At 32.6% G+C, this 15,382-nt stretch overlaps 1 protein-coding gene across 1 annotated transcript in view; it reads left to right on the top strand.

Moving 5' to 3' along the window:
- mRpS33 (mitochondrial ribosomal protein S33) overlaps positions 1-15,382 on the top strand; it is a 20,168-nt gene continuing 4,786 nt past the window's right edge. Inside the window, exons 1-4 of the mRNA XM_080170582.1 lie at positions 1-74; positions 6,989-7,025; positions 8,805-8,902; positions 9,525-9,645. Coding sequence (XP_080026708.1) covers positions 8,856-8,902; positions 9,525-9,645 — 168 coding nt within the window. The 5' untranslated portion in view covers positions 1-74; positions 6,989-7,025; positions 8,805-8,855. The remainder of the gene's footprint in view (positions 75-6,988; positions 7,026-8,804; positions 8,903-9,524; positions 9,646-15,382) is intronic.

The raw sequence follows: 15,382 nt of genomic DNA on the forward strand, positions 1-15,382 counted from the left end.
GTGCCCCAAGAGTGTCAAGCCCTTCGTGTTGCCTTCTTTGAGTGCAAGAGATCCCTTCTTGATATGAGAACAAGGTAATTTTCCGCTTGTCGTTAAAGACGTTAAAAATCGTTCCTACTGCTGCTATGTTAATTCATTGTCAGGTGCATTACATTAATAGTTAGATTAGGAAAGCCTTGACCTATATCAGGCGCAACGTATTTCTTTTGAGACAATGGTCTTGCAATCAAAGGGTTGGTTGCCTCAAGGACCATATAACCATTCACAGCATTCAGCAAGGTTTGGTTCAGAGGTACACTAAAGTAAGATCTCGCGGTATATCCCGTTCTCATAGGCTATCTTCTGGCTATGACAACAAGGTTATTTTCCAAGCAGCTGCTACTGAAATTGATATATTATTACTTGGATCTTACACCAGACTTTCATGTTCTCTAAAAAAGTGAAACTCTGAGAGGGCTAAAATAACTATACTCACATTCAACCCGGTTATCTCATCACCTCCCCTCCGACTGGATGAACGAATGAACCAATAAATAATTTCACCTCGAAATCAAAAAAATGTTGATACTATTAAGACAAAAATATCTTTTCATTTTGATTTATTTTCTTTAAAACCATGTTGACTTGACTAGGTATATTTAATAGAATTTTAATATTTTCACACAAAAAAATGCTCAACATCTCTGCTGGAAGGTGTTAAACATCACTAGCTTTTGTTCATGCATAGTCCCCTTTAAAAATATTCTTTCTCGTTGCAAACAAACCTTATTTTTAGGGATCTAAAGGGATAAGACAATGGCTGATAAATTGATGTACGTACACCCCTAAATACATATATAATCAATTTACCACTTCTGTAGATAACAATAAGATGTTGAAACGTTTGAACACTCAACTAAATGAAACAACTAATCAAAATTGACTACAGTCCCCAAATTGTTAAGCCAACGATAAGAAAACTTTCATTATAAAACTTTGGGGACCAGTGTAATAAACAGCCCATTGTCCCCTCTCTGCTTTATTTTACTTAATATTGTGTGCAGCATGTAATAATATTTACAAGGGTTATGTTAACACAAACTTGCAGATTTTTTTATCATTTCGTAGATTTATTTTACGCAGAACTCGCAGAATTTTCTGAGTTCTTTCCGTAAGATTTCTTTTTGAAGGTGTAAGTTTGAACAAATATAGTATTACTGGGATGTTTCACCAGATTTTCTTGTACTCTATTAAAGTGATACTTGCAGTTGGCTAAAATAATGATACTCCCCATCAACCCCCTTTACCCAAATCTGTCCCCACGCTTGGTTTTTTATTAAATGAATAAGTTAGGGTACAATGTTTGGCACTTTCGATATAAGTAAATGATAATAAAAAACCCATAGAATGCGATAATAACTTCAGAAAAATCGAAGAAAATAGTTTTAATACTTAATTAACGTTTTTAAGTTTTTCTTCAAAAAGTTTAGATAAGATGCCTTTAAAAGTCGTCTATGATTTTGTCAGGGATAAAAATGTAACTTTAAAATAAGAATTACAACATATTTTTTCAATTAGTACAAAGTAAAATTTTGAACATTTTATTGATCAGTATATTTTTTAAAATGTGAAGTAGAAACCTGAATATTTTATCATGAAAATTTTGTTATGATTTGATTGTCTGCTAGATTACAAGAAAAAAGATACTGACAGTACTTGTTGGTTCTTTAAAAATAATTAGGTAGATTACTTTCAGAACCCCTCTTTTTGCAACGTTATTTCAATAGAACAGAGCCGTAGTCTTAGTGTACTCAATATCTAGACAGCCAACCATTGTTTTAGAATTGTTCAATTTTTTTTAACTTCTGATAAAAACAGAATTAATGGTATTTTTGTAAATATTATACCTCCAAGAAATGGCTATACTTCCCAATCATATGTTGTGTGATGTTTAAGAGGAATTATTTTGATATAATGTCATTAAAATATTCGTTAAAAAAAGTGCTATTCTAGCTTATACTTTACATTTTAATGTGTATGATAATTCAAATAAAAGATAATGAAGATTTATATTATATTTAATTGTTATAATTATAAAGAAAAACCTGGAAACAGTAAAAAACTGACTTTATTTTATTGACGTAGGGAAAATTTTGTCAAATATTTGAATAAAAAAACACTATAAAACAAAATAAATTATTTTTAATATAGTCACAAAAAGGCTTAATGAGTTTAGGAAATATTTCATTCACTAATCATGTCATTTAAACTCTATTACACAGAATACATTGTAAAAAGATGTTCTCGTTTAAATTTTAAGTAATTTGAAATGCATTTTAATACCTTTTAATGATTTATTTTTTGAAACATCTTTTTATAAAATGTTATTGATTTTTGAAGTTATATGTTAAAATGTTTTTAAATTTTGTTAACATTTTGTTTTAAATGTAGAAAATTGGTAATTCTAAACATTCAAAAAATGATTTTATTAAATTTTCATCACTTAAATTGCATGTTTGATGAAATTTTCAACTGATAATTCAAGAAAAATCGTTTAAGTTTTATTATATTTTACTTTGAAATGTTAAAAAAATATAATTATTGTCAAAATGTGGAAGTTATACTTTCCTCATAAAAAGACCTAAAACATGCAAATTAACACATGTAATGAGATTTTTTTTCTTTCAGGTTTAATTTTAAGTAATTATTGATATTTTTTGTAAAAAGGATTTTATATAAAAAGTTTTAAAACTCGAGTTATGTAGTGGTTCTAAAAAAGGTTGCGAATTTATGCAATTTTCTTGCAAAAAAAATTTTCTAGGATTTTAAAAATAGCAAAGGGTGTTATTAGACGTACTTACAGATACAATTGCAAAGTCATTTTGGCCAAACACTAAAATAAAGTTTTGACATCTGAGGGTCCAACCGTGTCCCCTCTCTCCCACTCTGGATGAACGCAATAACCAACAAATGATTTCCATGTTAGCAACCTAAATTTACGACTTTTTTATCACTTGTCAATATATCCACGTATATAACAATATTTTTTAGAAAGAAAAATATTTAAGCAAGTTTGTATGTCATTCTTTTGTAACACATTTATTCTTTCATTGTATAATGTATTTGAGTGTCAAATACGAGAAAAGTAATGTCAACGTATCCAGGGATAAAAAAGGATAAGACAATTGCCGCTAAATTGATCCCCAACAATGATAAAAAATATAGCCCCTTCTTTTAAATTAAAATTAGGGGTTGAAACGTTTGAACACTTAATTGAAAGAATCAACCAATCAAAATTATATATAAGTCCCCCATAGTTGTTAAGCCAACGAATCAGAAAACGTTATTATAAAACTTTGGGGACTATTGTAATAAGCAGCCAATGTCCACTCCCTCCTTGCAAAGTATCTAAACACACACGAGACGGAAAGGTTATACTGGATGAAAATGATGTTTTCAAATTTCTTAGGTTCTAATAGTTTTCTTTATCTTATTTTTGTTGACCCTTAATTACTTAAATTGTTATTAAAGCTGTTCTATAATTTACATTTCTTCTGTCAGTTCATTACGTTATTGGGGAGAATGTTATTTTCCCGGCTGCTATTCAAGATAGTGATAAAATAGGCCTAAGGCCAATAAAACTGGTATCTTTAGTAATAGATACCGAACGCACCTTTAATATAACACATGCAGTATGACAGCTGTCCCACATCTCATTTTTAACACCAAGCTATATGAAATAGAAATATCAAAGATAAAACACCAAAGCCTTAACTAATAATAAAGATCAAATATTAATCTGCAATTAAAACAAGAATGATAATGCACACAGGTTATATTTACATATAAGGGCATATAATAAAATGATTTACTGACATGTTAATAAATACAATAATATGAGTTTCGGTGGGGCAAACTCGTACCCAGGAATCTTCTTGTATATGGCAGTCTAAAATACAGACAACAAAAATATTTATTTAAACAGATAGACTGCTATTTTTTGTGAAGATTTCCTATACCAATTTATGAGCATTCATTATATTATTTACATTGGTCCGTCGGTCTGTCAGTTATGAAAAATACTTCTGGATGTTGTCATCCTTTTTATTCTACAATTTTTGTTCCTCTCCTTTCACAATGACACATTCAAAAACCTTTACACACCACACCCACACACACTCTTACACACACCACACACACACACTCTTACACACACCACACACACACACACACACTCTTACACACACCACACACACACACACACACACAAGCAGAAAATCCTTTACATTGAAGTTGACAAATATTTCATAACTTGGTTAGTATTAGGTATTCATGCATTACAACGAATTAAAATAAAGTCAAAACCTTCGTTTGTGGTGATATTTTTAAAGATTTCTCTTTATTGTATGATTTATTTTCCAGTATGGCTTCAAAGCAGATTAATATCAACTGGATTAGAACAGGTTTCGAGCCATATTGTATAATATCGTATTACAGAAATTTACTACAAATAATGATAATAACACCACGTTTGTTTGCATGGGACCTAGGCCCATCGGAGTCAACAAAAATGAAATAAATCTAGCATATGATTTACATATCATTGAACTACGAATCTTTTGATGACAGAAAGGCTTTAATATGTTTTAGCAATGTAGATAGAATACGTGGATATATTGACAGAGGAAAATTTGTCGTCAATTTAGGTTGCTAATATGGACCTCATTTATTGATCCGTTCGTTCATCCAGAAGGATGGGATGGGGGTTTCGTTATTTTAGCCAGCTGCGAGTATCACTTAATTAGAGAACATGAAAATCTGGTGATGTATCCAAATACTAATATATCGATTATTTTAGCTGAAATGTATGAATGTTGTTACTTGAGAAATTGTAACGACACATTTCATCTTATGTAAGTAACATAGACATATCTTATTAAGTTTTAACAACAAACTATTAATACAGGTGTCAAGGGCGATTAAGTACATTAGTTACGCGGCTACATCATACTTATTGCATTTGAAATGAAATGTAGGAAAGTCAATTTTTCATTAAAAAAGAACTAAAAAATCGTTGATTTAAGTGGGGGGGGGGGGGGGGATGTGGTGACTCGACACGACATTCCAGCAATTTTATTTTGGGTGCTACTCCCTTAGTTTAGAGATAATTGGGTAAATTTTTTTTGGTTGTGTCACTAATTACCCCAAGTTTTGGTATCTTTAACCCCTTACAGTCGGGCCCCTTGCCGCACAGTCGGGGTTCCTATTAGAGCTAGAGGGCTAAAAAATTTTGTGCAAGTCCCCTGTGTTATGATGAATTTCCGACCTTAAGTAAGTCAAGGTCAATTTTCGCTTCCTTCACCCTTTTATTTAACAACCTTTGTTTTTAGGTCCTTTTTTACTTATAAATTTCAAACGGCTGTAATTTTTTTTATTTTTGAAGCTAGAATAAAACTTTTTTTGCAGAAAATGTTTATCTTTATGTAAATTTTATATTTGAAATATCAAAATATAATTTCAGCGGCCGCAGCTGTACTTGGCAGCTGCCAGCCGCCGCAGTCGGCGGTCGGCGGGAAAACGGCGACGGATCTTTATGAAATTTTAATACATTATGTAGACATGTAAGATAAGCTTAAGTTTGAAACTTGAAGTCTCTAAGTCAAAAATTGCGGCCACAGGAGCCTTTTAAAGATTTCTGGAGCCCTGGAGGATCAGGACCTGCAGGATCATACCTGGAACCTAAAATTGACTTGAACACCTGTATTTAATATGAGGATTAAGAGATATAAGTTTTCCGGAATTTTAATGTAGGGAGTAGATTTGAAATCTGCATCAAATTTTAAGGATTTTTTATAAAATTCGTTTTTTGTAAAATTCTTTATCTAAAAGCGAAAATACATTTTAAGTTAATTAATTTTGACCAATAGGATAGGTGGATTTTAAACTACCTGCGCTCTAATTGGTTTAATGATGTACGACATCCAATCAGAGCGCAGATTTTTTAAATCCACCAATTACAGATGCCAAAATTAATTAACTTAATTTGTATTTCCGCTTTTAGATAAAGAATTATACAAAAAACGAATTTTATAAAAAATCCTTAAAATTTGATGCAGATTTCAAATCTACTCCCTACATTACAATTCCGGAAAACTTATATCTCTTAATGAGGATGTACTACTAGAGGATATTTAAGTATTTTGGTAAGATAAAATGCTTTGTTTAAGTCAAAAAAATATTTTTGCTCTTTACCTGGATGACCCTGTCAGGTTTGCTGGCATCCTGTGCCCGCCAGGATGGAGATATTCAAAAAATGTCAACTCTCAGTTATGTCTCATATCCACACTTAAAAAGTCAAGCAGTTTGGGCTTTTTATCTTTCACACACAGAAAATGAGATAGAAAAAACCGGATGGGGGGGGCGTTCAACGCCCCCCCCCCTTCCCGACCGTTAAGGGTTAAAAAAAAACGGCGGCGGTACCGCCGCTCCCGCCGTCCACCGCCGTTTTCTGCCGCCGAAAAAAAATAACCGCCGTTTTTTATTAAAATATTTTTTTATTGGCCAACCAAAAAAGATTTTGTTTCAATATCTTTAAAAGTACAGGAGAAGCAATGAATTTAAGATATACCTTGATAAACGAAAATTTGAAAAAAAGTCACCCCACAGTGCTTGTAAGGGGAAAATTTTTGAAAAAAATAACATGGTCTTAAATGATTCCAAATTGCCTAATTCAGCGAGAAATGCGATAAAATATTTTTTTTGGCGACGGCAGTAAACGGCGAAAGCGGCGGTTCCGCCGCCGTTTTTTTAAAGATACTAAGCCTTGGGGGTGATTACTGACCCCCTAAAAAGATTTAGGTCCAATATCTTCAAAAGCACAGGAAGAGCACTGAATTTAAGATATACCTTGATAAGCGAGAATGTGAAGAAAAAATATTTAATACTTTAATGATTTGAAATTAGTATAAGACGTTTATAAACAATGAATTTATTTTTACTTATTTTTTAGGTTTCGTGGTAGAAAAGGTTACTAGAGATTTATTAAGGTAAAAACTTTTAAAATCATTTTGGGATCAAAAGATGTATACGTAGTATTTTAAGGTTTTGTAATTTTCTTGGATTTTTTTTGCACATTCTATACCTATCTTTTTTTATTTATATGAGAACTGAATATCTGCTCTACAACTTAATTGATCTGTTTGTCAATTCCATAATTTTTTGGGCTTCGCTACTTGTAGATGTTGTCCTCGTATTTTTATTTGTTCTTGTTTTCCTTATTTAAAAGAGTTTTGGGATCTATTAAATAGTTTAGGTAATACGTCTTTCAAAATGTATGTTCCAAGAATGGTGTCCTAATCCGAATTAAGTATCCGCATTATCCAACGCGCGGCTGCGATTAAGGGTGCCTAGCCTAAGTGTTGTTTTTTGCCTAATTAATTATAAAGTACTTTGTATTTAAAGGAGTAAGGAAACTAGGAAAGTAGTAAAACCAAACTTAGATATAAGAATTAAATAGCCTAAAACTCTCAAGAAACCTATAGGAAGCTTTCATAAAATGGAGAACTCGACAACAAAACCTTACTACTTCATATAATAAAATATTCTTGTAATTTATGCGCAAAAAAAAAACTTTTATGTATAGGTACTCTAAAACCACGTGACTGAACTTAATCTTTAAAAAATTTAATTCTCAAAAATGACTTAACCTGTTAAATAGTAAATACCCTTAATAAAAGTACCTATTAAAGCTGTAACTTCAATATTTGCAAATAAAATTACTCCATAAATCTCAAGTTTACTTTAAACTATCTAAACTTTACTAACATTAGCAGGAAGATAGGGGACATTGGGCTGTTTATTTCACTAGCCCCCAAAGTATTTTAATAACGTTTTCTTATTCGATGGCCCAACATCTTTGGGGACTTTTATTGAATTTGATTGGTTGGTTCATCAATTTGAGTGTCCAAACGCTTCAACCACTAATTCTAATCTACAAAAGGTATTATTTTGTGTATTGTCGTCGGGGATGTAAATCAATTTGTCGGCCATTGTCTTATCCCTTTAGATTCCTGAACATTAGTAGGCTTCGTATATTTAGATTGTAAACAAGAATGATTATGAAGGATATTGGCAAAGCTTTATAAGTTAAAAGTTTTGCTCTAATAAAAAATTGGAGGGGGAAGATTTTTTCTATGTGGAGATTTCACTTTAAATAGGTAGTCATAAATCTTCCAAGCACCTTTGATAAGCTTCATTGTAAAGAATGACTAATAATATCGTTTAAGTTTATATTATTCCTAATAAAGAAAACTATTTCTGAAAAATCTATCGAAAGCCTAGCTTTACTTTTTAATATGGAAAAGTCCAGAAAAGAGTTATAATAGAATTTGTATTTTTCATACATAAATATAAGTATATGTTTAATATAATATTCAGACTTTTATTCAAATATTTTATATAAAAATGCATATTTTGTTAGAAGTTTTTGATGAAGTATCCAAATTTACACTCTGTTATAAAACTATTTAAATTATATATTATGCATAATTTTTTAATGGAATTTAATTTAATCACATTTATTATACCTAAAGTATTAGGTTTTTTTGTTCGTTTTGATGGCTAATGAACCGATTGAGTTCTCTTTTAAGGAAAGCTTTACATAGGTCCAGGGATGGTGATAGGCTTTTAAGATTCAATTCTTGGAATGGTTTTATGCTATTTTTCTGTCCCATTCTACTCCTTTCGACAAAAAGAGCCACTAGATTCTAGGGAGCATTCGCCAGTTTTAATAAAATAGAAGATGTCTAATTTTATATTATTTTCAGTGTTTTATTACCTATTAATCATCCCATCCACACTCAAAGAAGAAATTTAGAATGGCTGGAAATATTGGAAAAGCTGTGAAAATCTTCGGATATACCAGGTAATCTATATTACAAAGTAGCTTGATGTCTGTCCGTCCGTCTGTCTGTCTGTCCGCCCGTCCCTTAAGATCTCGGTAACCACTGAACCGATTGGATTCTACTCTTAAAGGAATATACCTACTGGTCCTGTGGTTTTTTTTTTGATTATTTGGAATTTGTGGTGGCAGCTCCAGTAGGCAGTACTTGATTTTTTTTTATCTATTTATTTCTTTTTAATAATCTCTTGGGGCAAAGCCCCTAGAGGCTAGGGGCGAAGCCGTTAGTATTATATAAAGCAATAATGTTTGTAAATTTTTCTGTCGAGATATTGCTAACCACTGAACCGATTGAGTTCTTCAATTAGGGATTCTAAATCGCAATGGGACGGCTTTAGGATTTTCTTTGCAGCGTATCTCCCCATTCAAATTTTGAGCCGTTAGTTGGATAATTTTGTTTATTGTGAATTGGGGTTGTGCATCAATTAATCGTCAATTGTCTTATCCCTTAAGATCCCTTCCCCATCTTTAACTTACAGCTCTTAAATTTTCCTTTATCTAGCTCGGCCGCCGCTACAACTAGTTCATACTTTTGTACACTAGCTGAAACAATCATTATTTAAACAAAACGTTTTAATTTGTTCAGAACTATGAAGAGTACAAGTGAATATGCCACAAAGATGAACCGCCTGTCCAACCAAATATTTGGGGAGGTGGCAAGACCCACGTCCCAGGAGGGCATGACCATTGTAAACCGTCTCTCTGCGGTGAGTACTTAACAGGGATCTGCAGCCGCGCGTCAGTAAGCCTTAGTGACATCGTCATATTATAATTTTAAAATTCAGCTGGATGTCTAATCGCTTAATGGGGCAAAATTGTTTTTTGTGAAAAATCCACCAAAATCACATTTAAAATCTACAAAAATTAAACAAAATCATAGAAGGGTTATTAACATATGATTTTGTTTAATTTTTGTAGATTTTTAATGTGATTTTGGTGGTTTTTTTACGAAAACAATTTTGCCCCACTAAGCGATTAGTGGGGCAATTTTTTTTAAAGAATCCACCTCAGTTCCTAATCAGACAATCCATCTTGCCGGACTTTTTATACACACAAATGGGTTCAAATATGAGCATTACACGCGGCTGCAGCCCTGGTTCTTAAGCTTGAAAGTTGCGAATCTTTTCCTTGATTCTAAATGGAATGACTGTATAGGAAAACGTTATTTTCTCGGCCGCTATTAAAGATAAATGAAGCTTTGGGGATGTACATTAATTTTTCGGCCATTATTATATCCCTTGGAAGTCCTTGAGTTTTTCGGTTGTCAGTTTTGAAATTTTTTATTTTCTATGCGTTTTACTTTTCTACATAGTTCAGTTGGATGTTGTCATCCTTGTTATTAAGTGCTTGATCGCGAAAACTGAGAATATGTATTTCTGTTTATATGAACTAGCGGTTTTGCCCTTAGCATCTAGAATCTTTCGAAAGAGTAAGGAAAGTAAGAATAGTTATTTCTTTCATCGTATTAAAAACGGCTTTCCGCGGATATAGAATGTACAATTAAAAGATTAAAACTATTTTTTTTATATTCGTAGAAAGCTAGATATAATACGATGCTGGACAAAGTTTTTTCGTATTGATGAGAACCGGTTCCTATCCACCGGATTCGAATGAATACGAGAAAACAACTTAAAACTAAACATAGATATAAATAAAATAAATTGTAATAGGATAGCGCGGATTTTTTAAATATCCACGTTTTTTGTTGTTGTTATTGACCCCAAATTACCAACCCAAAAGGGGATTGAACCCTTTTACGAAATCTGGACAGATTCTCTAAATAAATGGTACACTGTTCAATAATGAAAGGTGGAAACTGCCCCAATCCATGAAAATATGTATAAAGAAATAATATCAAGCAATAAATCATAATACTCATATAATTTTAAGAACAAACAGTGTTTAATTTGCCCCATCCCTTCTTCCCCCTTATCTAAAAAAAACAGAATAAAGTCATGGAGGAATGTGACATTGGGACACTAGTTCCAAAAGTTTTATAATAAAACAACTTTGTTTAATTTTGATTTGTTGGTTCATTAAATTAAGTGTCCAAACGTTTAAACCACTAATTGTGATCTACTGAAGATGTAATTTTGTGGATCACTATTGGGAATGTACATCAATTTATCGGCCATTGTCTTACCTGGGCACCCACAGAGATCTTCTTTTTAGTCTGACATTCAGACATTAAAATATTTACATTTTAAAACCTGTTGGTATTTATTGTTGTAGCCAAATTAAATTGATCCGCCATAGGGCTGCTTGTATTTACAGCTGTGGGATAGTTTTTTTATCCCCACCTGCGGGACAGCTTGTATCCTCAGCTGAGGACAATTTGTATCCCCAGCCGCGGGGCAGCTTTTATCCCCAGTCGCCAAATATTGTTGCTTGACATGCAGAGAGAGTTTAGTTATAATAGAATGCATTTATATGACAGCTATTTGGTGGGGGGGGGGGGGGGGGGGTGAATGTATAGATTATGGGTTGCGGAGCTGGACAAGGTGGAAGGAGGGGACATTGGACTGTAAATTCAACTAGTACCTAAAGTTGTGTAACTATGTTATCTTATTTGTTGGCTTAAAAACTTAGGGTTCTTTTTATAGAATTTTGATTCATTTGTTACAAACTTCTAATGTACAACTTTTCAACCAATAATCTTAATCTAAAGAAGGCATGGGGCAATAATTTAAAAAAAACCTAGCTGTTAGCCTTATATCTAGACTTAAGACTTCTATTGTAATTTTCATCTTAATTTCAAAAACTGTCTTCAAAAAGTAAAAAGGAAAAATCAACGATATATTTTTTTACTATTAAACGATTAAATGCTTGCTTTATTATTTTATTAAAAGTCTTTCATGTTGAAATTAAAAGGTTAGGCTCTACTGCTATGCACTGCACTGTTATAGTTATTGGAATAATAGACAGTGGCGCGGACAAATATTCTTAAAATAATAACCAGGCAAATTTTGTTAATGGAACTTGAATTGTCGTCACTTTTTTTGTTAAACACTGTCTCGTTTTTTTGGACTTTCCATAAAAGTTGCTAGCGAGCACAGAACAACCCTCTCCATTTTAAAAAATAAATTAAAAATAGAGGGGAAAGACTTTTATCAACCATTAATTGTAAACTATAGAAGGGGTATTTTTTGTGTAAAATCATTGGGGATGTACATCAATTGATCGGCCATGTCTTATCCCTTTAGATTCCTGACGTATTAGTGAAAAACATAGACAATGTTTTTTGGGTGGAGATGACTTATTTTCATAATTGTGCTTAAATAGCATGAAAACTGACTGCCCTATTTATTCTTCAGAATTCATGTTCATGTTTGTTTGATAGAAGTAGGCTGAGCTAAATTCGCCTAGAATTATTAACTTATAAAATTATGCTCATAGTAAACAGAAAAAAGTAATAAAATAGCACAAAAATCAATTTATTTGTTTAAGCTATCTATAATACAAAGTAGAATGATGTCTGTCTGTCTGTCTGTCTGTCTGTCTGTCTGTCTGTCTGTCTGTCTGTCTGTCTGTCTGTCTGTCTGTCTGTCTGTCTGTCTGTCTGTCTGTCTGTCTGTCTGTCTGTCTGTCTGTCTGTCTGTCTGTCTGTCTGTCTGTCTGTCTGTCTGTCTGTCTGTCTGTCTGTCTGTCTGTCTGTCTGTCTGTCTGTCTGTCTGTCTGTCTGTCTGTCTGTCTGTCTGTCTGTCTGTCTGTCTGTCTGTCTGTCCGTCCCTTAAGAACTCGGTAACCACTGAACCGATCGGATTCTACTCTTCAGGAAATATTCCTACTGGCCTTGTGGTGGTTTTAGGCTATTTTCTTGAGGCGTAGGACACCCCAAAAATAAAAATCCCCCCCATATTTTTTTAAAAATTACCACGTGGGGCAAAGCCCCTAGAGGCTAGGGGCGAAGCCGCTAGTACATTTAAAAATCAATCAAAATTGAACACTTTGCTCTTAAATTAATCTTCAGATTCCTTTTACCTGGATATTTTGAATATATTTGCTATATCTAAACAAGAATTTAGCGGATTTTTATGCACACTTTTAAAAGTTGTTTTCCTCTTCCATCATAAACATTCTGTCTAATATGAAAATTTTTATGCCTTACTTTAGACAAACTTTACAAAGGGGGGTAAACTAGTTTCCAGTATGGCTTTGAAACGGATTAATATCCGCTGGATTAGAACCGGTTCTCAGCCATACTGAAATATCATATATAGCATTTTTTACTGACACTTTTCCATAACTATCAAAATATGAATCAGTTTTTATCCCGGGCCTTCGGCCTCTAGGGCTAACAAAACGAGTTTTTGGTATTGATTTTTATTTTGATATCCGCGGAAAGCTGTCTCTAATACGATGCGATAATTAACTACTTTTTTTAGCATCATTTCTCTATCTATATGATTCTAATAGGTTTGTTTGGTAATAAGGGGGGGGGGAAGTTTGTACACTTATAGGAAATGAAATTCAGTACCAAAGTTTGGGAGGGTCGTATGGGCTTGTTTTTAAAGTTATCAACCTAATTCTTTTTGTAGGCTCTCTTATATGACTTGATATACACGTATTTCTTTGAAAATTGAATTTCGGTACTTTCCTTCTAGGGGCTTGTGGAGCAAAAGACCCCCCAAAACACTAAAAATATGAGTTCTGACCTTATTTTTAAAGATATCGACCTGATTTTTTCTTTATAATACTTTTTTAACATACCCGAATCAACGAACCATTACAGATTTCATTTTGGGACTTTCCTTCTAGGGGCTTGTGGAGCAAGAGACCCCCAAAACACAAAAATATGAGTACTGGGCTTATTTTTGAAGATATCGACCTGATTTTTTTTATAATACTTTTTTAACTTCACCGAATTAACGAACCATTACAGATTTCATTTTGGGACTTTCCTCTTAGGGGCTTATGGAGCAAGAGACCCCCAAAACACAAAAATATGAGTACTGGGCTTATTTTTGAAGATATCGACCTGATTTTTTTTTATAATACTTTTTTAACTTCACCGAATTAACGAACCATTACAGATTTCATTTTGGGACTTTCCTCTTAGGGGCTTTTGGAGCAAGAGACCCCCAAAACACAAAAATATGAGTACTGGGCTTATTTTTGAAGATATCAACCTGCTTTTTTTATATAAAAATAATACTTAAACATAACCGAATCTACGAACCATTACAAATTTCATTTTAAGACTTTCCTTCTAGGGGCTTGTGGAGCAAGAGACCCCCAAAAATCATAAAAATATGAGTTGTGGGCTTCTTTTTTAAGATATCAACCTGATTTTTTATATAAAAATACTATTTTAACATAACCAAATTAAGAAAACATTACAGATTTCATTTTGGGACTTTCCTTCTAGGGGCTAGTGGAGCAAAAGACCCCAAAAACACTAAAAATATGAGTTCTGAGCTTATTTTTTAAGATATCAACCTGATTTTTAAAAAATAATACTGTTTTAACATAACCAAATTAAGAAAACATTACAGATTTCATTTTGGGACTTTCCTTCTAGGGGCTAGTGGAGCAAAGATTCCAAAACCACTAAAAATATGAGTTCTGAGCTTATTTTTAAAGATATCAACCTGATTTTTTGAAAATAATACTTTTTTAACATAACCGAACTAAGAAACCATTAAGGATTTCATTTTGGGACTTTCCTTCTAGGGGCTTCTGGAGCAAAAGACCCCCAAAACACTAAAAATATGAGTTCTGAGCTTATTTTTAAAGATAACCTGAGAACTCAATTTATTTTGTTTTGGAGGTGTTTTACCCTACTTTCCCCTAAAAGGAAAGTGCCAAAATAAAATTATTAGTGGCTACCTAGTTCAAACATGTGAAAAAAGTTATCATGAAAAAAATCAGCTCAATATCTCTAAAAATATTTTTTGGGGGTCTTTTGCCCCACTAGCTTCTAGAAGGAAAGTCCCAAAATGAAATCTGTAATGGTTTCTTAGTTCGGTTATGTTAAAAAAAGTGTTCCTAAAAAAAATCAGGTTGATATATTTAAAAATAAGGTCAGAACTCATATTTTTAGTGTTTTTGGGGTCTTTTGCTCCACAAGCCCCTAGAAGGAAAGTCCCAAAATGAAATCTATAATGGTTCGTAGATTCGGTTATGTTAAAATAGTATTTTTATATAAAAAATCAGGTTGATATCTTTAAAAATAAGCTAAGAACTCATATTTTTAGTGTTTTTGGGGTCTTTTGCTCCACAAGCCCGTAGAAGGAAAGTCCCAAAATGAAATCTGTAATGGTTCGTAGATTCGGTTATGTTAAAATAGTATTTTTTTATTATATAAAAAAATAAGGTTGATATCTTAAAAGAGAAGCCCACAACTCATATTTTTATGATTTTTGGGGGTCTCTTGCTCCACAAGCCCCTAGAAGGAAAGTCCCAAAATGAAATCTGTAATGGTTCGTAGATTCGGTTATGTTT

The sequence above is a fragment of the Acartia tonsa genome, chromosome 8 (genome assembly GCF_053477335.1).
Source record: "Acartia tonsa isolate MP-2025a chromosome 8, ASM5347733v1, whole genome shotgun sequence".
Classification (NCBI taxonomy): domain Eukaryota; kingdom Metazoa; phylum Arthropoda; class Copepoda; order Calanoida; family Acartiidae; genus Acartia; species Acartia tonsa.